The sequence below is a fragment of the Sardina pilchardus genome, chromosome 16 (assembly GCF_963854185.1).
Source record: "Sardina pilchardus chromosome 16, fSarPil1.1, whole genome shotgun sequence".
Lineage (NCBI taxonomy): Eukaryota > Metazoa > Chordata > Actinopteri > Clupeiformes > Clupeidae > Sardina > Sardina pilchardus.
Genome location: NC_085009.1, coordinates 25,885,675 through 25,909,617, shown reverse-complemented (window position 1 = coordinate 25,909,617; position 23,943 = coordinate 25,885,675). Strand labels below are relative to the sequence as shown.

Here is a 23,943-nt window from a genome sequence, read left to right as displayed (position 1 = left end):
GGGGGAAAGCGGGGCATTAACAGGAAGGCACGGGGTGGACACGGGGGCAGAAGGCAGCAGAGGACGGCAGAGACGACATCACACAGGTAGGTCATGCTCCGGAGATGCATATGGACCCTTTAGAGACAACAGTATTTTATAGAGTACTGTAGATTATATATCTACAGATCTGAATACAACCTGTCTGTGTGTCTTTTGCATAGATTGTCAGACCTCAATAATGTCAAAAAAATAAAATAAATAAAAATCATACAATATCTGAAAACTTTATAGTCTAAGGTGTTTTGGCGATATTGTATTTTATGCTGTTTTTTCAGAATTCCATGGTTGTCATTATGGTGTAAATTTAGAATATGGCCAGTTCAGCAACCATCACTTATTTCAGTAGGTCAGGTGAACAGTGAAATCAGAGACCGTTGAAAAAGGGTTCTTAAGGATCTTTAGAGAAATGTGTCGAGTCTTTTATTTACAGCACATTTTTATGTGCTTTTATTTATACACAGGGTATGTTAGAGGGAGATGATTGTTTTTTATGTTTTGTTCCAGTCATGGCTTACTTGGGATGCTTCCTCCTGCTCTTCCTAGGTACAGTATGTGTGTGTGTGTGTGTGTGTGTGTGTGTGTGTGTGTGTGTGTGTGTGTGTGTGTGTGTGTGTGTGTGTGTGTGTGTATTTGGCTGTTTTGTGCTAAGGAGACTGCACTGTGATATGAGTGTTTGTGCTGTGCTGTTTGTGTGATTGTGTGTGTGTGTGTTTGCATAATGTTATTATGATGTTATTTGCAATCTTTGTGATTATCAGCAAAATCTCTGAGTACCTTTTATTCACTGTAAGAATAAAGTGTGTAACAGCCTACTTGGTGTCCCGATAGGGGCCGATACTGGAATGCATAAAACATGTATGTGTGTGTGCGTGTCTCTATGCATGCGTGTGTGTGTGTGTGTTTGTATGTGTGTGTGTGTGTGTGTGTGTGTATGTGTGTGTGTGTGTGTTTGTATCTCTATCTCTCTCTGTGCGTGTGTGTGTGTGTGTGTGTGTGTGTGTGTGTGTCTGTGTGTGTGTCTGTGTGGGTGTTTGCTCGTCTCATCCTCTCAGGTCTGTGCAGTCTCTCCTCCTCTGTGCCACGTCAGTTCCATGTGGTGAAGGAGCAGAAGAACTGGGCAGAAGCTCAGCAGTACTGCAGAGAGAATTTCAATGACCTCGCCACCATAAACGACATGACAGAGATGGAGAAGTTGAAGAGCATAATCCATGAAGCAGATACTAGAAATGCTTGGATTGGACTGATGAAGGGAAGCATTTTCTCCGAGTGGCAGTGGTCTCTGGCTGACAGGGCGTTCTACAGAGAGAATGAAACAGAGTTCAGGAACTGGGGTAACGAACAACCAGATAACGGTGTGCAAGACATCTGTGTCTTCATGGGAGCAAATGGGAAATGGCATGACTCCCATTGTGATCATCTAAATCACTTCATCTGCTATGATGGTGAGATGACTATTCATTCACTCAGAAATACATTAAACTGTGCCGATCTTTTCGTAAACTCACACTAGTTCAGATTGTAAAGCTGTGCCGATTTCTCCCGTTAACCATGACCCATGCACTACCACAGGAGGAAACTCCACACAGCCCTATGTGCTGGTTAAGGAGAAGAAGAACTGGGCAAATGCTCAGAGATACTGCAGAGAGAATCACATAGACCTGGCCAGTGTGAGGAATCAGGCAGAGAATGACACGATAAACAAAGTTAAAGGAGAGACAGGAGATGTCTGGATCGGCCTGTTCAGAGATGCCTGGGAGTGGTCAGATGGCAGCAGCTCCTCATTCCGCTACTGGAACACTGGAGAACCCAATGATGCCAATGGGAAGCAGTTCTGTGTTGACACTTTTAATGCTTTCGGTGCTCAGTGGAACGATGCAGGCTGTGACGATCGTAGTCACTTCATCTGCTATGAAGGTGAGTTGCTGTCCCTTCTCTCTGCTTGATGGGGGTTCAGACACAAACAACAACATGCTCCTGAGCAGATGTGCTAATGACCTAAAGATGGAGGAGTGGCCTGCTGTCTCAGAGCCTAGTGGATTTATCTCTGTAATAGTAGCTCCTAATCTCTGTGATGGTAAGGCAAGGCAAGGCTAGTTCATTTATATAGCCCAATTCGTACACAGAAAGTTAACCAAACGTGCTTAACTCTTTGAGTGCCAACAACATAATATTGCGTTTTTAGCTCCCATGCGTAGAGTGCCAACAACGCAATATTGCGTTTTTAGCTTTTTAAAAAAATTACGAAACTAGACACTCTAACTCACCTTATGTGTGATTTTTGGAAGTCTATCATGAAGAGAACTGAAGTAGATGACGATCGAAAACTCATGAAATCTCACAATCCGGACATTTTATCTGAACATTATATCACAAAGCAGCATTTGATTGATATTGCCGCATGAATTGTGTCGAATCAGGCACGTCAAGTCAATACAAGGTCATTTAGTAATTTTGTGGGTTCGTCACAAGGTGGCAGTCTCAAGAATGGGATAGTCTATCCAGTTATTGATCAGTGGGACCGAGCATCGAAGATCGAGGAGAGAGTTTGAGAATCACCCAAGGTCAGGAGTAGCCTAGCCTAGCCCTAGGCTATGCATGCATGCAGCGTGTTAGAGAGATAGAACTGTTCATTGACATAGGGCACTTTAAATGCACGTAGGCTAACACTTCCCTTGATCATCACTCACAAGTGCAGATTTTTTCCGCCGATTGCATTCGCCAACATTACGGAAACATGAGGTCGGCAGCAGGAAAGATTCCGGTGGTAGATATATGGACATTTGAATTGAGACAGCACAACAAAAAAAGCCCCTTCCGTAAAAAAAGTCCGTGGACATTGCGGAAATGTACGTCTGTCATAAAGCGGCTTATATCTCCGTTTCTAGAAAACAAACAGGAATTTTGATGAAAACCAGCCACTGTTTAGCTTGGGATTTCTCAGGAATGGAGACACGTAGAAATAAACGGTTTTCACCCACTGAGAGCTCAGAGTCTCACCTTGTAAATGAGCCATAGTATGTGTCCATAACTATAACATAGAATACGCTGTGGCTCCACAAAAATAGTCTAAAATGATCTAGCTTGCCGGCACTCTGGGACATAGCTTCCAAAAACTGCGCGGCATTCAATGAGTTAACAAATCACATAAAAATAGCAAATATTAAGATATTGAAATAACTAAAATAATTCAAACAAACAAGGCACTAATAAATAGATAAAAAAGAAAATAAACAAAGCAAAGAGGCTAAAATACTGGAACACAGGTGCAAAAATGGGTTAGTGAAAGGCATCAGCGAATAGTTTGGTTTGTAATCTGGATTTGAAAATGGAGATGGTGGGAGAGGTCTTGATGTCTAGTGGAAGGAGGCCAGAAGGGCCGCATAGCAGCTGAAAGCAGCTTCCCCTGGCCTTGTGCCAGCAGTGGGTTGAACAAGTCGGTGCTGTTCTGCCGATCTGAGAGCTCTAGCGGGGCTGTGCTTTTTAAGAAGGTCAGCTAAATATAAAGATCCTTGACCATTTTAGTGATTTAAAAACCAGTAGAAGAGCTTTAAAATGTACTCAGTAGGTCACAGGAAGCCAGTGTAGTGATTTTAAAAACTGTTGTAATATCTATTTCTTGATTCAGCATCCAGAGACCCGTAAATAGACCATTACAATAGTCTACTCTGCTGGAAATGAAAGCATAAATATGTTTTTCTTGTTCTCCAGGTGAAATGAAACTTTTCAGCTTTGCAATAGTTTTTAAATAATAAAATGCAGATTTTGTGATTGACTTCATGTGGCTATTGAAAGCTGGGTGACACACATCCCCCACCACACACACAAGCGAAAACTAACAGACAGAGAAGCACACATAAAAGCAAGCACACACACAAACATGTACACACACATAAACACACACACACACACACACACACACACACACACACACACACACACACTCCCAAGTGAACATTGCTCATCCAGTTACACTGGCTATCATTGGCCACCCGCATCAAATTCAAGACTCTAACGCTTGCCTACAAAGTACTCTCCGGCTCTGCCCCCACCTATTTGAATGCCCTCATACAGGCATATGCTACCACACGACCGCTGCGCTCCTCAGCCGAGCGACGTCTAGCTCTTCGGCCAGCACGCTCAGGCCAATCCAAACTTTTCTCATCTGTCGTCCCTCGTTGGTGGAACGCACTACCTGTTCCTACTAGAGTAGGAACATTCCTCGCCATCTTCAAAAAATGTCTGAAAACCCAGTTCTTCAGAGAACATCTCCTCTCATAGCACTACTACAGACAATTGCACTCATTGATGCACTTCTTGTGGTTTTGTTGGTTGTTAGAATTGCTCTTAAAAGCTTAAATGTTTTATCATGTTGTAAGTCGCTTTGGTTAAAAAGCGTCAGCCAAATGTAATGTAATTTAATGTAATGTAACATATACACACAGAGACACATAAAACACACACAAACGCAGGAAAGCAGATGCGCACACAAACACACACACACACACACACACACACACACACACATCCCTTTACCCCACCACAGACAGAGAAGCACACATTCACAAAAGCACGCGCACACATGCACACACTAATTTACATACGTGAAAGTTGCAGCAGGGGATGGAGTAGGAGATGGAAACAAATTGAGCATGATTCATTGTTGTGGAGAGAAAGTGCAGGACTCCACGGCGGTCATATTTTGTACCACTTTGCGGTACATCTAGTTGAGCAATCCATCCGTATATTCAGTAATAACTATGGACATAATGTATTTACACAATGCATTCTTTTACTCCAAAGCATATCTGCAACATTTCTACCATCATATGAAGTCAAATGTGTGTATTGAATTTATTTTATTTATTTGTTTGTTTTTATTTGTTTTTAGCCTGCATCGGAGCTCACTAAATTTTTAGGGTTGATTATAACAGGAAAATAGCACTATCCCTTGCTCCCTACAGTAATGGGACACCCTAACCCTTAATGGGAACACACAAAACCTAGGGTTAGGGCAAAAATCTAGGGGAAGATGAGAATTGGGACAGGCCCAGTGTCTTCCTAGTTAATCCAAATAATCATTGACAGTATGTGTGTGTTGCTCTGTGCAGATCCCAAAGAGGTGAAGAGGCAGATTGTCAGAGTGGAGGTAACTTCTCAGGTGAACATCAATGACCCTGCCGTGCTGCAGGCCTTCCTACAGCAGGTGAGTCCAGACCACTGATCTATACAGAATACCAGTGGTCCAGACCCCTACCAGCAAGTCTGTGTGTACTGGGACCATGTGAGAGGTGAGAGCTGATTCTGAATGACTTGGGTTCTGTTCTCCAGATTCAGCAGAGACTGAGGGACAGTGGGATGCCAGCAGGCGCCAAACTGACCTGGATGAGGCAACAGGATGGAAAGATCTTCAAAGAGAAGGAGAAGAAAGAGGAGCTCTAAACACTCTGCTGTTATTCGTGTGACGTATGAAGTGTGTAAACTGGGAGATGTACACACTGACGGCACACACGGCAGTAAACAATGCTCAGCATGTCCAGTTTGTTCTTTCAAAGACAAAAAGTCTCACCTGTTAGAATCCTGGTCGATCACTTGTGTTTTGTTTCACTTCCTTTGTGTTAACCATAATGACACCCCTACAGAATCTCTTCAACTCATCTAGTTATAATATGTCCAACTGAAAGAAGGAATAATAGACTTTTCACTGACAGATTTTGTGGTGGTGGCTTTACATTTACATTTAATATATTATGTAATGTAATACTTCTTGCTTAGTCTGTTGCTTTCAGGAAACATTATGGAAAATGTTGCTAATTACATAAAATCCCGCAATTAAGAAGAAAATGGCGTAAATACAAACTTCAGATCCACTATGAAATCCAAAAAGACATGCTCCACACATGTAACTCTGAAATAGGCAAAGCAAGACGATCTTTCTTTTCTAACATCATCAGTAGAAGTTCAAATAACACTCGTGTTTTATTTTCCACTGTCGATAAATTAGCAAATCCCCCCTCACAATTAGGCTACTGTAAACATTCTTCTTGAATGTATTGTGTTGTGTTTGTTAACAGTAATATTTTGACTGCACAAAAGTACAGTTGACTTTGTTAAGTATGGAATTCTGTGCTGAATGTTTGCTCTTCCTGTCCTGCTGTACGTGGGTGTGCCTGATAAGTATGAATATCCTTTCTAATCCACTATGTTAAATGTACAAATGGGCTAGTGTGCGGACTCATAATAAACACGACTTTGATCAGTTTGACGGTTGTCTATATTGTTGTACATGATTGGAGAAACAGCCATGCTGAAAAAAAGCAGCCTGACCAGCTTACATCGTGGCAGTTCATTAATTTAAACTTCACAACAAGTTCGGCAAATTAATATGTGTGATAATTCCCAAAAGATGGATCTACCTCATAGTGTTCAAATGACATTATGTTAATGTTCTGTAAATTTTTCCAGTTAGCCTATTAGCCTGGTCGATGCTCATTGAGCTCAATGCAAATCAAACAGGCTAAACCGGCTAGCTGGAAAAAAGGTGCTGCTGCTTGCGGGTTCCAGTCTGGGCGTGTGCACGGCTGAACCGTGCTGGTTCAACACAACGCAGGTTACATGAGTGTAGTCAGTGGAGCTCCATGAACAGCAGGGTAACAGTGCTGCAGCGTGCTGAGGGTTGATTTACTTTTAGAATTTGATATGTGAAATTTACAAATAAGCTATGTTGACTCTTACTTAAAATACTTTGATCAGCATGATGTGCACAGATGAGTGTGAGAAGTGTGTGTGTGTGTGTGTGTGTGTGTGTGTGTGTGTGTGTGCGCGCGCATGTGATTTGGTTATACATTTTGTGCTTGTTCTGTGAACAGAGCTGCTGTTGTTGACATCTGCCTCTGACGCATGTCTCCATGCAAATACAATTCTGCAGAAGAGACAGAATTTAACAGTAATTTCATATCTCATAAATTGGCCAATAACAAAAACTCAAGTATCAATAACAAGTCCATATCTCCTCGGCTTTATCAAAGTCTTAGTGTTTCTTCACTGGATGCAGCTTCACAACTTTAACTGATACATGTAGGATCACAGTCATCTCCCATTCTAAATGTCTGTGTGTATAGATGTCTCTGATGAGGAAATTCTATTCTGGGTGACAGAGAGTGCTGTCTGTGAGCTCTGACAGGGGCAGTTTGGAGGAAGTCCCGGGAACAGAGTGGGGCATTAACAGGAAGGAACGGGGTGGACACGGGGGCAGAAGGTAGCAGAGGACGGCAGAGACGACATCACACAGGTAGGTCATGCTCCGGAGATGCATATGGACCCTTTAGAGACAACAGTATTTTATAGAGTACTGTAGATTATATATCTACAGATCTGAATACAACCTGTCTGTGTGTCTTTTGCATAGATTGTCAGACTTCAATAATGTAAAAAAAAAAAAATAAAATCATACAATATCTGAAAACTTAATCTAAGGTGTTTTTCGATATTGTATTTTATGCTGTTTTTTCAGAATTCCATGGTTGTGATTATGGCGTAAATTTAGAATATGGCCAGTTCAGCAACCATCACTTATTTCAGTAGGTCAAGTGAACAGTGAAATAAGAGACGGTTGAAAAAGGGTTCTTAAGGATCTTTAGTGAAATGTGTCGAGTCTTTTATTTACAGCACATTTTTATGCACAGAGTACGTTAGAGAGAGATGATTGTTTTTCTGTTTTGTTCCAGTCATGGCTCACTTGGGATGCCTCCTCCTGCTCTTTCAAGGTACAGTAAATGCACGTGTGTGTGTGTGTGTTTGTGTGTGTGTGTGTGTGTGTGTGTGTGTGTATTTGGCTGTTTTGTGCTAAGGAGACTGTACTGTTATGTGATATGAGTGTTTGAGCTGTGCTGTGTGTGTATGTGTCCTGTGTGTGTATAAGCAGCACCCTCCACATGTATGGTAAAGAGTGAAAGAGGTATAAAAATACAAATGTATGTGATTTATCTTGAATTTATCAATGAAAACAATGGTGGGTGTAGGTTCTTAGGTTTCGATTGAAGCTTTAGCTTGACGCTCAGCAAACTCCCTCGTCCCAAAAGCACTTGAAAAGATTCCACGAGTCCACTTCTTATGTTTAACTGTTTACTTAAAACTCTTCAAGCAACATTACAAAAAATCATAAAGTTATCCACAAAATACATATGGGTGAGAGCTAGAGAGCGAGGTCAAAAAACGATTTCGCTCCAATCTCCTTTCGGTTTCTAAGTTCCCCACTCCCAACATATCAAAATAAAAGCACCCCAATAGGGCAATATCAGGAACACAATGAAAGTCCTGTCTTAATCTTAAAGCAACACAAATGCATTTTAAAATGTTTAACTCATGAAATTAAATCATATTAATCATATTAATGAACTTGTACACCTTTTAAAAGTAAAATGTTTTTAACCTAAATAAACTTAATTTAGGCTCCTACAGTGGGGAATTCTAGCCCCGTTGACACCAGAACCTTCTCAATTGAGATTGAGAGTGTGTCTGCCGACTTCCAGCAGGGGTGAAAAGTGAAATTAAACTCTTACGAAATAGTTTTAGAAGCTCAGCAATCTTGTAAACAAAGGGGACTTATTCCCCTTATTTGTGTATATATTTGAATTATATGATCCAGCTTTCTCTCTCCCACTGCGGCCCTCTGATGAGCGTCTGCTGTGTCGACCATCCGGTAGCGCTAGGAGGCAGTCAAGACCTGTTCTATTGCTCTTGTGGTATCATTCTTGTCATATTAGTATGACTGCCACACAGCGAAGCGGCGGTCATATACTGTAGGTCGTGTCAGAGTTTTTTTTCTTCTGGATTTTTTTTATTTATTTTTTTTTCAAGTAAAAAAAAGTTTTGTCAAGGATTCCCAGGACACTGAAAGACTGGGCTGCATGAAACTTGGTGTGCATGAAGCCCCTTACAAGGATGACACGGAACTATTGTTTTTCGTTATGATCCGTCGGTGCTGTAATCACAGGTATCTCTGGCTGACATGGTCAAAAATGTGTACATTTAGTGACTGTACACTATGCATGCACACACAAACGCGCGCATACAGACACACACAAACCTACACACAGGTTGGTACGGGCACACTCGCACGCACACACGTCTATTACGTTTAACCGTCAAAACAGATATGACATTTAACAATATTTACAGAGATACACCTTAACACCATGTCCTAATAAGATCCGGGCGAGCATGTGAAGCCATTAACGGATTTGCACCCTGGGCACAAATAGCCTTGGCCACACAGCTGAGCTAATGGGCGCGTTCAAGTTGACCTCTTGCAGCAGCGAGATCTGCCGGCGGCAGCAGGGGCGGGGATACAAACGCTGCTTTGAAGTTGTACACTCTCTACTTCACGTGGTCTACAGTAGATGTGACCATGTGACGAAACATGAGGCACGGACCCGCACGGACCCTTGTGGATATGAAGAGGCATCTAAACACCTGCACATACGTCAGGGATGTAAAAGCCAATTGGGGCAAAGTCCTGACGTCATGAAGGCAGGGTCTAGGCTCCGCTGCGCTCCGCAGTACCTCTAGAGCTGCTGCTCCGCTGCTGAGCAGCCGCCTGGCCACGCCTTGCTCCCGCGATAAGTTGTGGCCATGTGATACTGACTGCTGAGTCGAAAACACACCCATCTAGACCATCGTGGACAGATTTTTAACCACGTGCATCTTGTGCTGCGCAGTTTTTGTGCTGCGCAGCCATCTTGAACACCCTGTGACGTAACAATAAAAAACATTTTGCTCGTGTGCTAACCCGGACTATCTTGGCAGGAGATGGCCTAAATCCTAAATCTAACCATTTAGGATTATTAAAACAATATTTTAGATGAGAAAGTAGTGCTACATTTTCATAAACTTTATTCAGTGAACGGGTAAAATCGTCCGTATGTAAGCAAAATCAAGAAATAGCCTACGATATTTTAGTTTGTTTACCGTTACCTAGCAATCCCCTTGAAGTATTAGCATTCTCACATGTCATTCTAACGGGTTGTAGTATAGCGGAGATGTCACTGGGTGGGAAATCCGTGATCCAGAGTTCAAATTTCAGTTGAAGTGATGCCTTTTTTTTTGCATGCCAATTACGAACGACTCTCTCTTTTCTTAGATGACGTTACCTCGCGGCAAATAAGAGTTTGTGCTTTTTGAACCTGTCAAAGATTGACTAGATTTATTTCAGTTACGAGTACAGCTGAGAAGAAGTAGGCTTCAGTAGTTGTGAGTAGAAAGGTTTCTTGGTGTGTTGAGCCCCCAACGCTGCGTGGAAGGCGCTGGGGTTAGGCATGGGTTAAGGTTAGGGTTAGGGTTAGGAGTAGGATTAAGTGCCTTTAAGTCAACAGTGGCAGCGCTGCCTGGAAGACAACTCAGAAAACAACTCTTTGAACTAGCTTGCCTTTGATCAAGCTACCACATGACATGACCACTCATCAGCCTATTTGTAGGCTATAATCACCATAGCCTACATTGTAAGTAGGCCTAGGCTAACATGGCGAAACAGCTAAAAACTGTTAAAAACAAAATTACTGTAGAGCTGGTAAATACACAGGCCTATTGACAGTGTACATGGATGTTAGACATCGGGTGTAAATAGCATTGTTGATTGTAGACACTATTTACACCCGGGTGTAAATAGTAATGTTGATTATTTGTGTAGCGCCTCTCTAGCGTGTTGGCTATAGTGAGAGGTGGCTAACCTGAGTTCTTTAAACTCTATTCCAAACAATTAAACAAGCGGGGTTTCACTAATAAACTAATCAGTATTAAACTTGTGTGGGTGTCTAATTAATACCTTGTATGAAATACTCTTTCCTTTGAAATCACTTTTTAAGCATGAATGTGTACACTTTAACATTAAATGAAATGTCTTAGAATTACTTTTATCCTTTTAACACACTTACTTTTAAGCATGGAATACTCGTTTTCTTAATCTAACTTAATATATAAAAATAGTCAGTAAACACAACTGTTTTATCAAAAATATGAAAGGTTTACTTAGAAAAAGTAAGCAACTTCAACCAAATACTCTTGGCAATATCACTTTCAAATCATAAATGCATTCACATTCATATTCAAACCCAAGGGCCCAAGAAAATAAAATAGCCGGCAAAAACCTATACTATTTTCAAATACCCTTTGAATGTTCACTCGATGCAGGCCTGAATGCAGCTCGAGTGCGTTGTAGCCTTAAACAAAATGGCTGCTTCACCACGCAGGCAAAAACAAAAGAATTGGTACCTGTTTTCAATGTGCTTGTAGCTCACGCATGCAGGATCCAAGGCAAACCGCAGCAGGAGATGGGACGAGAAGATGCACGCTGAAGAGGAGACGTTTGAAGAGAAGATTCATGCAGCTGATGAATCCACCACTTAGAAACGCTATCCGGCTCCGTTGTTCGTCGTCGGTCACGCAGTTCCACACAGGCTTCACTAGTCAAGGTCGCTGGCCGCTAGCTTGTTAGCAAAGTCCATGCAAAAAGCACTAGCCACTTCGTCAGCAACTAAGATAAACTTCTTTCTGTCTTGTCGTGTTGAGTAGTCCACTCAAACAAACAGAAATATCACCATTCACGTTTCTAATAAGAGTTCTGGTCGAACACTCACTAAACTGGTGCATTTAAATCTTATAAATGTCTATTTTCAGCAGGCAACTCGTTTCATTCATCTCACTCGTTCGCCGCTCTTCCTCAACTCCCTCATGCTTCATGCGTGGTCTTTCGTTCTCTCCCTCCATCCACTTCCTTGTCCTTTGACCTCAACATACGATTGGCTCATTCACAAACTTTGCAAAAAATAAAGTAAATTCACAAAACCTTTGTGTAACTCTTTCTTACTATTATTACAGGCATTTTTAACACATTTGCACATATATTTAATACACAAGAAATATATAACATTTTAAATGCAATATTCAGTTAAACATGAACATTACTCAATGTATTTCTCTTATTGAGCAGAATCATGACTTCATTGCTGGTCAATGAATCTTAACCTTTTAACCTATTTATTAAACTATGAAATTATTTATTCAAACCTGTATATCTTAACCATGAATTAATTTCAACAGGGTTACACCCTCCCCCTTTTTAAATGTCTGTGTGTCCTCATCACACTACACTACAAACTAACTAAGGAGTCCTAAGGGCATAATAACTAATGTTTTAGTGTTTACCTATTTTAATGACTATCCCTCTGTGTACAATAGTCAAAGGCTGGTCTCTGGATTTACCAGGCTCATCATAGGTAAGTCTAATAGTCGGCTTGGCAGTTCTCTTAGGTCTAGGCTCAGATCTGGGCTGCAGTCTATCCTCCTGGACCTCAGATACTACTTCTTCAGACTCCGATCCAGCTTCACTGGTCTCTTCCGGAGCTACTTCTTGGACACACTCCTCATCCTCGGGTTCCGGTTCAGAGTTGTGGTCAACATCATTTGTTTCTGAATCATTTTCATGAACAGGTTCAGCTTCAGGGTCATTGTCATGTTCTGTTTCAGGGTCATTATCAGTTTCAGAGTCATTATTTTCTGGTTCAGGGTCATCTTCTAAGTCAACTACTGGCCTGGCAGTATGTAGCACTCTTGGGACAGACTCTCTTCGAGTGACACGCTGAGTGACATAATACTCCATGTCAGAGGACGAATCAGAAAACTCCTGTAACTCTTGAGTCTCTGGTCTAGATTCTCTTTGACTTTTCTTACAAGTGTTTGCTCTGGTCTTGGGTCTGGCAGGTGTATCAGCATCCTGGTCAGTACATGGCATTCTCACAAGCTGTCCAATAGGAAGAAGGTGGTCCCTATGCATAGTCTTTGTTCCTAGCCTTCCATCCTCCCGTTTGATCTTGAACACAGGTAGGTTTGGCATCTTTCCAACGACAACATACGGTTCAGGACTCCACTTACTTTCCAGCTTGTGCTTTCCTCTCAGGCCTAGATTCCGGAGCAGGACTCTGTCGCCGATATCTATGGACTGGAATGCAACTCGACGGTTATACAACCTCTTGTTTCTCTGGTGCCGTTTGTCTGCAGCATCAGAGGCTAACTTGTAGGCTTGTTTCAAGTCTTCCTTCAGCTTGGTGACATAGCGGGTGTGAGACACATCTTCTATGCCATCTGGGGACGTTCCAAAGCACAAGTCCACGGGAAGTCTCGCCTCTCTGCCAAACATCAGATGGTAGGGCGAGTACCCGGTGGCATCACACTTTGTACTGTTGTACGCGTGGACCAAGTAAGGCACATGCTGGCTCCACGTACGCTTCTTCTCTCGGCCTAACGTACCTAGCATGGAGAGCAGAGTTCTGTTGAACCTTTCTGGCTGCGGGTCTCCTTGCGGATGATACGGCGTTGTTCGCGACTTGCGGATCCCCATCAAGGTCAACAGCTCTCGGATCAAACGGCTCTCGAAATCTCTTCCTTGATCCGAATGGATCCTCGAAGGCAGTCCATAATGTATGAAATATTTCTCAATCAGGACCTTTGCCACAACATGGGCCTTCTGGCTTTTTGTTGGGAAAGCCTGAGCGTATCTCGTGAAATGATCCGTGACCACTAACACGTTGCTTATGCCTTTGGAGTCAGGCTCCATGGAAAGGAAGTCCATGCACACTAAATCCATAGGCCCATGGCTTATGATCTGGTGCAATGGAGCAGATCGCTGAACAGGAGTCTTGTGAGTGACACACTCCCCACAGTTCTTGATGTATTCTTCCACGTGCATTGACATCCTAGGCCAAAAGAATCTACTTCGGAGCAGGTCAACAGTTCGCTCTTGTCCAAGGTGCCCTAGGTCATCATGCATGGCCTGCATAACCATCTCCCGGAACTCCCTTGGCAAGATGAGTTGATTGACCACATCTCCGGACGGTCTCTTGCTGTAACGGTACAGCAATCCATCTTTCATGGACAGCTTCCCAGCTTCTCTCTTCAGTCTGGACATCTCAGGACTCATGTTCACATCCTCTGGCCAGCGCCCATGCTTGACGGCTTGGATGGCTGGTCCAATGGCTTCATCCTCTTCTTGAGCCTTCCTGAGACTCATTTTGGACATGAGTTCCAGTGACTTTAACTCTAGATGTGTCGGAAACGCATACAAGTCAGGAACACAGTGGGAAGACGCTCCAAGCTGAGCAACACAGACTGGTGTGCTGCATGCAGACTCTGGGACGCAGACTCTCTGGCAGATGGTCTTCACTCCAGACTGCGGAATAGTCACCCAGCCATTGTCGTCCTCTTCTGGCATGTTCCTTGACAACAGGTCGGCATCAATGTTCTGTCGGCCTGGACGATACTGGACATCAAACTCATACGTCGACAGGGCAGCAAGCCAGCGATGCCCCACCGCATTGAGCTTGGCTGTGGACAGTACGTACGTAAGCGGGTTATTATCAGTACGTACGGTAAATCTTGCCCCATACAGGTAATCGTGGAATTTGTCGACTACGGCCCACTTGAGTGACAAGAATTCCAGCTGATGTATGGGATAGTTTCTCTCTGCAGAGCTGATCTTTCTACTCGCGAAAGCAACTGGTCTCAAGCCTTCAGGGTGTTCTTGGTAAAGAACAGCACCAAGACCCTTCAAGCTTGCGTCCACATGCAGGATGTATGGCTTTTGTGGATTGGCAAATGCCAGGACAGGTGCATGTGTCAAACAGTGAATTACGTGATGAAACGCATCTGTGCAGGATTTGTCCCATCTTTCTCCGAAAGGCTCGGATTCTTTCAAGTAGACTTTGTTCACATCTGGGACATACTTCTTTCTCTTCTGAGTTGGAGCGTATCCCTTTGTGAGTTCAGTCAATGGTCTAACAATTGCAGAATAGTTCTGAATGAATCGACGGTAATAACCGCAAAATCCTAGGAAAGATTGTAATGTCTTCAGGTTCGTTGGCATTGGCCATGTAGTGACGGCCTCAATCTTGTTAGGATCTGGGGCGACACCATCTGCAGACACAATGTGCCCCAGGTACTTCACTCTCGGCAGACAGATCTGGCACTTGTCCACTGAGAGTTTCAGCCCAACTTCACCGAGACGATCTAGGACTTTGAGCAGTCTCTCTTCGTGTTCCTCGAGAGTTCTTCCAACCACTATCACATCATCAAGGTACACTAGCACTTGTAAGAGGTTCATGTCACCAACAGCCTTTTCCATTAACCTCTGAAAGGTTGCTGGTGCCCCAGTAATGCCTTGAGGCATTCGCTCGAACTGGAAAAATCCTAATGGGCAAATAAATGCCGTTTTCTCTTTGTCCTCTTCGGACATAGCTATCTGGTAATAGCCCGAACGCAAATCCAGTACAGAGAACCACTGACTCCCTGTCAAGGCATTCAGCGCATCCTCAATGCATGGTGTTGTATACTGGTCTGGTATGGTTCGGCTATTCAACAGTCTGTAATCTATGCACATCCTAATAGCTCCAGTCTTCTTTCTGACTATAACTATTGGCGATGCATAGGGGCTTCGCGACTCTGTGATGATCCCTGCCTGCAGCAGTTCTTGTAAATGCTTTCTAACGTCTTCGATATCCGCAGGGGCCAGCCGGCGTGATCGTTGACGGAAAGGCCGGGAATCAGAAAGTCGGATTCTGTGTTCTACTCCTTTTGCTAATCCCACGTCCCATTCGTGCATTGAGAAGACATGAGACTTCTGAGCCAATTTCTTACATAGTCTGTTCTTCCATTGTTCTGAAATAGGAGAGTCTCCAAAGTTGATCACGCTCTCATCAAAGTCGGAGGACGCAGTCTCCTTAGGAGGAATCGTCGCAACTGAATCAATGTGATACACACATCCAATCACTGTTCCCACCGGTATGGAAGTTTCTCTTGAAGATTCATTCTTCAGTAATATTCTCAAGCTGTTGACATCCAATGCCCCACTGGGCACAACCATGGGATGAAAAATCACATCAGCAGGTAAGGTGGCTGCTGGTGATGAGTCAAACATTAGGATTTCTTGAGCAACAGGCTTCTTCAGCTCAACTTTGCACACAACCTGAGCGTCACCATCTGGGGGTAAGACCAAAGGGCCTGGACCCATCCATCTAACATGGCCAGCCTCATCATCATGGACTGGGACAGCAACACCCTTGAATGCAGGTTGGTCCTCCTTGACACAAACACGAAGGCCTAGTGTTCGGGTGACATCAATGCCACTGTCTTTGCATTGATTCACCAAACGTCTAACATGGCTCGCATTGGTGCCCACAATGACAGATGTCTTATCTTCAGTCCTGGGGTTAGGACATATGAGAGCTAGGACAGTTACAGTCTGACTGGTTCCTAACACCTCAGCTGGATACTCTACATCAACTACCACGTAGCCACGATAAGGGTAGCTAGCTCCAGACTCACTTAAACCCCACAAGGACAAACCAGATACAGGCTGAATGGGAATATCAGACAAGTATTTCTGGTACCAGTGTTCAAAAATGATCGTCACCTGAGAACCACTATCTAATAAAGCAGTGCAAGGTTGTCCATTAACTTTCAGTGGCACCAGGCTAGGCGGCCCAACTAACCCATCAGGAATATGCTCACTCTCAGACATATCAGCGTCACTTTTCTTAACAGAACAGTTAACTGTATCAGCGGCAGCATCACTTGATGGCTGGTTGTTCTTGGACAGCTTCAGAGCCTGGATAAGTCTCTTGATAACCTTAGCCTGGTTGTCTGTGTTTTGGCACTTCTTCGCAAAATGTCCACTCTCACCACATCGATAACAGAAGTATTCCTCCGATACTTTGAAGGATCGTTGTGGGGAGCTGGCTGGTTTTGAGGTGTTCACAGCTGAAACAGCAGCTTGAGGTTCAGCTACTTTGTTTGTGACTTTCTGTTGCAAACGCTTCATTTGTTTTTTCAGAGCTGCTATCTCACTGTCCGAACTACACTCACTGTACACAACATTAGGGGGAATGTTCTCACTGCTAGCTGTTGTGTCTTGTACTGGCTTAGACGCGACAGCAGCAACTAAGGCCTTAAGTTCTTTGATCTCAGACTTCAAGTTCTGAATTTCAGTCTGTTTCACATCAGCATTCTGCCTTACATTTCCACCTTGCACAACAGGAACAAGCCTATTTCGTGAGGCCTCATATTCCTCTTCTGTGCGTATCTCCTTCAACAGCTGGAGAAAGGTCGGGGGCTTTGCTTTCCTCTCTCTCAGACGAAGGTTAACTAACATCAGATCAGAAGCTATCGCACCACGTAACAACTGTTCAAGTCTCGCTTTATCTGCACACCCAAAGGGAAGACCATCTCTCTGCACAACCCTATTCAACGACTGTTCTAGACGTCTAAGGAAGTCAGACAGCTTCTCACCTGACTGTTGCTGCAGTAAACGAAACGCGAAATACAACTCTTCTCCTGACTCTGCTGTCCCAAAAGCATGCTCAAGCGCCTCTAAGCAGTCTTCAGGGCTTACATCAGGATCACTAGCTCGTGCTGCTTTTACAATGTCGAGTGCAGGACCTCTAAGACTTTCCATCAGTCTCCGCCTCTTCTCTTTGTGAGAGCAGTCACACTCTTCCACCATGAGCCGTGCTTGACCTAACCAGTGGTCGAACTGCTCTTCTCCAGCTGGGGTGGGCAACAACCCAGAAAAAGTCCGAAGGCGGCGATAGCTTCCATGCTCGCTGGCGGACTTCGTCGTCTTGTTAAGCAAATCACTCACAACTCGCAGAATGGCCTCTGTTGACTTAGCAGCAGCAGCATCTTCCGGGAACAATGTGTGAAGGTCTTCAACGCGCTTACCTGGAGCTTGTGGCGATCCGGACATCTGAAACTGTGTACTGGCTCGTGTAGCTTCATCTGCTATGATAACTGGCCACGGCCCTCCACCATTAATAGGAAACATTTCAAAGGGAACCATTTCACCTTTTACTACTTCCCTACATTCACACAAGACCAAGTATCGGTTATGTTTACTGTTGAAAGTCCGGCCTCTGACTCGCACACGTCCCAGACACTTCACTGTTTGCATTGCCTCTTCAATTGCACTGATGTTTAAATCTTCTTGAATCAGCACCATGACTGCATGAGCCTCATCTAATGCCTCGCCACGGCACCATCCCTTTAATTCTGAAACTAGCTCTGTTCTACGATCCATATTAGCGAATCAGTTAACGCTAAACCAAAGATTCAAAATACTAAATTTTAAATTGCAAGCTATACAAAAAACAACAAGAAACCCACACTATGATCCACACTAGAATCCCAGCGGTGCCTCCATTTTATGTAGCGCCTCTCTAGCGTGTTGGCTATAGTGAGAGGTGGCTAACCTGAGTTCTTTAAACTCTATTCCAAACAATTAAACAAGCGGGGTTTCACTAATAAACTAATCAGTATTAAACTTGTGTGGGTGTCTAATTAATACCTTGTATGAAATACTCTTTCCTTTGAAATCACTTTTTAAGCATGAATGTGTACACTTTAACATTAAATGAAATGTCTTAGAATTACTTTTATCCTTTTAACACACTTACTTTTAAGCATGGAATACTCGTTTTCTTAATCTAACTTAATATATAAAAATAGTCAGTAAACACAACTGTTTTATCAAAAATATGAAAGGTTTACTTAGAAAAAGTAAGCAACTTCAACCAAATACTCTTGGCAATATCACTTTCAAATCATAAATGCATTCACATTCATATTCAAACCCAAGGGCCCAAGAAAATAAAATAGCCGGCAAAAACCTATACTATTTTCAAATACCCTTTGAATGTTCACTCGATGCAGGCCTGAATGCAGCTCGAGTGCGTTGTAGCCTTAAACAAAATGGCTGCTTCACCACGCAGGCAAAAACAAAAGAATTGGTACCTGTTTTCAATGTGCTTGTAGCTCACGCATGCAGGATCCAAGGCAAACCGCAGCAGGAGATGGGACGAGAAGATGCACGCTGAAGAGGAGACGTTTGAAGAGAAGATTCATGCAGCTGATGAATCCACCACTTAGAAACGCTATCCGGCTCCGTTGTTCGTCGTCGGTCACGCAGTTCCACACAGGCTTCACTAGTCAAGGTCGCTGGCCGCTAGCTTGTTAGCAAAGTCCATGCAAAAAGCACTAGCCACTTCGTCAGCAACTAAGATAAACTTCTTTCTGTCTTGTCGTGTTGAGTAGTCCACTCAAACAAACAGAAATATCACCATTCACGTTTCTAATAAGAGTTCTGGTCGAACACTCACTAAACTGGTGCATTTAAATCTTATAAATGTCTATTTTCAGCAGGCAACTCGTTTCATTCATCTCACTCGTTCGCCGCTCTTCCTCAACTCCCTCATGCTTCATGCGTGGTCTTTCGTTCTCTCCCTCCATCCACTTCCTTGTCCTTTGACCTCAACATACGATTGGCTCATTCACAAACTTTGCAAAAAATAAAGTAAATTCACAAAACCTTTGTGTAACTCTTTCTTACTATTATTACAGGCATTTTTAACACATTTGCACATATATTTAATACACAAGAAATATATAACATTTTAAATGCAATATGCAGTTAAACATGAACATTACTCAATGTATTTCTCTTATTGAGCAGAATCATGACTTCATTGCTGGTCAATGAATCTTAACCTTTTAACCTATTTATTAAACTATGAAATTATTTATTCAAACCTGTATATCTTAACCATGAATTAATTTCAACAGGGTTACATTTGCACCCGGGTGTAAATAGTATTGTTGATTATTTGCACCCGCGTCACCGGGTGCAATCAGCATTGTTGATTATACACTATTTACACACGGGTGTAAGTAGTAATGTTCATAATTTGCACCATGGGTGCAAATAGCATCTGCCATCCATTAAATATGCCATTTGAAATAGCTGAGAAGCATGAGCGACAGAAAGAAAATAGAAACGGGGTGTCAAACAATGTTCTCTCAAAACGTCGTGTTGCATCGCGCTGCCTACTCACGTTGATGCAGTCAGGACACTCCAATTGAAAGCAAAGTAATTAAATTGTGATTATTGTGATAGTGGGCAATAAAGGAATGCATAAAACATGTATATGTGTGTGCGTTCGTTTATGTGTGTGTTTGTGTGTTTGTCTGCGTGTGTGTGCATTTGTTTGTATGTGTGTGTGTTCTCCTCTCTCCTCTCAGGTTTGGGCAGTCTCTCCTCCTCTGTGCCACGTCAGTTCCATGTGGTGAAGGAACACAGGAACTGGACAGAAGCTCAGCAGTACTGCAGAGAGAAGTTCACTGACCTCGCCACCATACATAACATGACAGAGATGGAGAAGGTGAACAGCATGATCCGTGAAGCAGCTGCTGGAAATGCTTGGATTGGGCTGAAGAAGGGAAGCAGTCCTAAATGGCAGTGGTCTCTGGCCGACAGGGATTTCTACAGAGAGAATGAAATAGAGTTGATCTGGGATGATCAAGGTGGTCGACCAGATCAAGGTGGTAAAGACAACTGTGTCTTTGTCAAGGGAGCAAATGGGAAATGGCATGACTCTGGGTGTAACCTTAGTAAGGACTTCATCTGCTATATTAACTAATAACTATTCATTTAATCACTCAAAAATACATTATAATAATTTAAACTGTGCAAATCGACTTCTAATTTCACAGTAGTTCTGACTGTAAAGCTGTGCTGATTCCCAGTTAACCATGAGCCATGCATTACCACAGGGGGAAACTCCAAAACCTATGTGCTGGTTACTGATATAAAGAACTGGGCAGATGCTCAGAAATACTGCAGAGAACAACATACAGACCTGGCCAGTGTGAGGAATCAGACAGAGAACGACCAGATAGAGGATGTTAGTGGAGAGAGAGATGCCTGGATCGGCCTGTTCAGAGATGCCTGGGAGTGGTCAGATGGCAGCAGCTCCTCATTCCGTTACTGGAAGTCTGGAGAACCCAATAATCCAGATGTGGAATGCACTCAAATTATGTCCAGTGGTCAGTGGAACGATGAAGGCTGTCATCATCCTGGTCACTTCATCTGCTATGAAGGTGAGTCACTGTCATGACCTGCTGATATTCCTGAGCAGATGTTCTGATGACCTAAAGAGGGTGGAGTGGCCTGTTATCTCAGAGCTTAGTGGATTCATTTCCGAATTGGTGATTTCCGCATTGAGCAGGAATCAGTATTCTCTCATGGTATTGTCCCTCCAGACAAGCTGGTTCTGGTCCGTGAGAATAAGACCTGGAGAGAGGCGCTGCAGTACTGCCGAGAGCACCATGTGGACCTGGTGTCTGTGACGTCCAAGCGGGTCCAGCGCTGGGTGAGTGAGCGGGCTAAAGGAGCCTCCACTGCTCACGTGTGGGTGGGCCTGCTCCACTCCTACGGTGTGGGCTGGTACTGGGTCTGTGGACAGACCGTCTGCTACAGCAACTGGACCCAAGGGCACGAGCAAGTGGAGTCCTTCCAACAAAGAGTCGGGGCAGTGGAGTCTAGAGGGGGACAATGGGTCAGCAACCTGACTAAGACCGACCAACTCAACTTCATCTGCACCACTGAGGGTGAGTCTTTGCTTATTGTGGACAGATGTGTGTGTGTGTGTGTGTGTGTGTGTGTGTGTGTGTGTGTGTGTGTGTGTGTTTATGTCCATGCGAACCGGAGTGGGCGTGTCATTCTGCTGTTAAGGGGGTGGAGTGTTCTGGACTGAAAGAGAACTTAACTTCAGTAATTGTGTGTGTGTGTGTGTGTGTGTGTGTGTGTGTGTGTGTGTTCATGTCCTCTCACAGATGGTTGTGACTGAATCCTCCTCAGTCCAGAGCAGGCTTGGAGAAACTCCTGCGGGTCCTCCAGCTCCCAACCATCTTCATCTTCATCGTCATCTTCACCACTCATTTAATCATAAGCAACTTTACAATACAAAACATTATGTTACTATTGGCATTATATTTCCTCTTCCAGTGTACTAATAAGTGAAGCAATTGATACAGTTCAATTCTGCAATTTTAATGTATTGTGTTTGTTAACCATAATGTTATGTTTTGACACAATTCTTTGTTTTAGAATTAAGTATAGAATTCTGTGCAGAATTCCCCGTATAAAATGTTTTCTGTTCCTGACCTGACCTGAAGTACTTGGCTGATAAGCATGTTTAACCTTTCTAGTCCACTGTGTTAAATGTACAAATGGGCTAATATAATAACTCCTAATAAAAATGACTTTGTTCAGTTGGGTTGATTTACTTTTCTAATTTGACATGTGAAATGTACAAATGAGCTTCTATGCTTAATGAACACTTTGATTTGCATGCTGTGTGCAAGTGAGTGTGAGGTGTGTTTGTGTTCATGTTTGTGTGTGTGGAGGGGGGGGGGCATTGCAGTTGAGGAGTAACACAGGCCTTTATGAGCGCAGCAGTTGGGGTAACACAAGCCTTTATGAGAGCAGCAGTTGAGGGGTACAGTAACACAAGCCTTTATGAGAGCAGCAGTTGAGGGGTAACACAAGCCTTTATGAGAGCAGCAGTTGAGGGGTACAGTAACACCAGTGTTGGGAAGGTTACTTTAGAAATGTAATGTGTTACAGTTATAAGTTACTCTGTTTAAAATGTAATAGTAGTGTAACTATTTGAATTACTTTTTCTGAGTAACGTAACTAATTACTTTTGATTACTTTTTGATTACTTTTCCGATTTTTGAATGATATTTAAAGTCCCCAAATCCATGCGAAGATTTCGACCTTGGTCTACAGGCTGCCGATCAGTTCTGTACAAGCGTACAAGGCAGCAAGGGCATTCAATACATGAATTAGCATCATATTTTTTGTGAGGATAATATAATGATAATCATAACACGTTTAATGGCAGGCATGTAGGCCTACGCTGATGGCGCTGTAGACGTGATAGAGCCTATCAGAAGGTCCCGTATCAAACTATGGCTGTGGAGGGAAACAGTTCTTTTTACATACAATATTATTTGCAAAGTTTTGCTGACAAAATTGAGATGTAATTCAAATTGTAATTTTGAAAAAATTCAAAAGTACCTGTAATTGAATTACATTTTTTTCTACAGTAACTGTAATATATTACTGTTACATTTATTTTGTAATTAAATTACGTAACTTAATTACATGTAATGCGTTACTCCCCAACACTGAGTAACACAGGCCTTTATGAGCGCAGCAGTTGAGGGGTAACAGGCCTTTATGAGAGCAGCAGTTGAGGGCTCATCATGGGTGGAGAGTAAGACCCAGTAATCACTTTATATTCAGACATTAGTGACTTGAATTTGATGAAGGCAACTAAGTGCAACGGATGCCAGCTAGCTTGGCTGTGCGTGTGGACCGTTGGTAAACCTCACTCTCTGATGCCTGAAGAGTGCTGCTGGCGTGAAAGCTCGGAGCCTGGGCTTTTGGCTCAGTTGTTAGCTCGCTCGACTCCCGATCCCAAGTGCTGCTGCTTGCGGGTTGGAGTCCGGCGTGTGCACGGCTGAACCGTCACCACAACGCAGGTTACATAAGTGTAGTCAGTGGAGCTCCATGAACTGCAAGGTAACATGTGCCCTCCTTGGTTGACTGAAGACCAGCGTGCTGAACAGCTGAGTGGCATGTTGGGTTGATTTAATTTTATAATTTAATATGTGAAATTTACAAATGGGCAATGTTTTCTCCTAGTAAAAAATACTTTGATGATCATGATGTGCACAGATGAGTGTGAGAACTGTGCGTGTGTGTGTGTGTGTGTGTGTGTGTGTGTGTGTGCGCGCGCGTGCGTGTGCATGTTGGTGCATTTGCACGTGATTTGGTTATACATTTTGGGCTTGTTCTGTGAATAGAGCTTCTGCTGTTAAAGGCTATCTACCTTTGAGGCATGTCTATGCAAATACTGCATAAGAGACAGAACTTGACAGTAATTTCATATCTCATAAATTGGGGCATTAACAAAAACTCAATCAATATCAATATCAAGTCCATATCTCCTCGGCTTT

At 43.1% G+C, this 23,943-nt stretch overlaps 1 protein-coding gene across 1 annotated transcript; it reads left to right on the top strand.

Annotated features, from left to right (window-relative positions):
• The first annotated feature begins 47 nt into the window (after positions 1-47).
• On the top strand, positions 48-22,083 carry LOC134060031 (C-type mannose receptor 2-like). The gene is made up of 6 exons (XM_062516603.1): positions 48-86; positions 547-585; positions 20,158-20,526; positions 20,689-21,015; positions 21,178-21,525; positions 21,751-22,083. Exons 2-6 carry the CDS (start codon positions 549-551, stop codon positions 21,762-21,764), a joined length of 1,095 nt encoding a protein of 364 aa, XP_062372587.1. The 5' UTR covers positions 48-86; positions 547-548; the 3' UTR covers positions 21,765-22,083.
• The last annotated feature ends 1,860 nt before the right edge of the window (positions 22,084-23,943 follow it).

What these genes read in the sequence shown, in the direction of transcription:
- LOC134060031 (XM_062516603.1), top strand. Translation starts at nt 549, where the DNA reads ATGGCTTACTTGGGATGCTTCCTCCTGCTCTTCCTAG. An exon ending in CTTCCTCCTGCTCTTCCTAG is followed by an intron (nt 586 to 20,157) that starts GTACAGTATGTG and finishes CTCTCCTCTCAG; the next exon opens with GTTTGGGCAGTCTCTCCTCC. An exon ending in TGACTCTGGGTGTAACCTTA is followed by an intron (nt 20,527 to 20,688) that starts GTAAGGACTTCA and finishes GCATTACCACAG; the next exon opens with GGGGAAACTCCAAAACCTAT.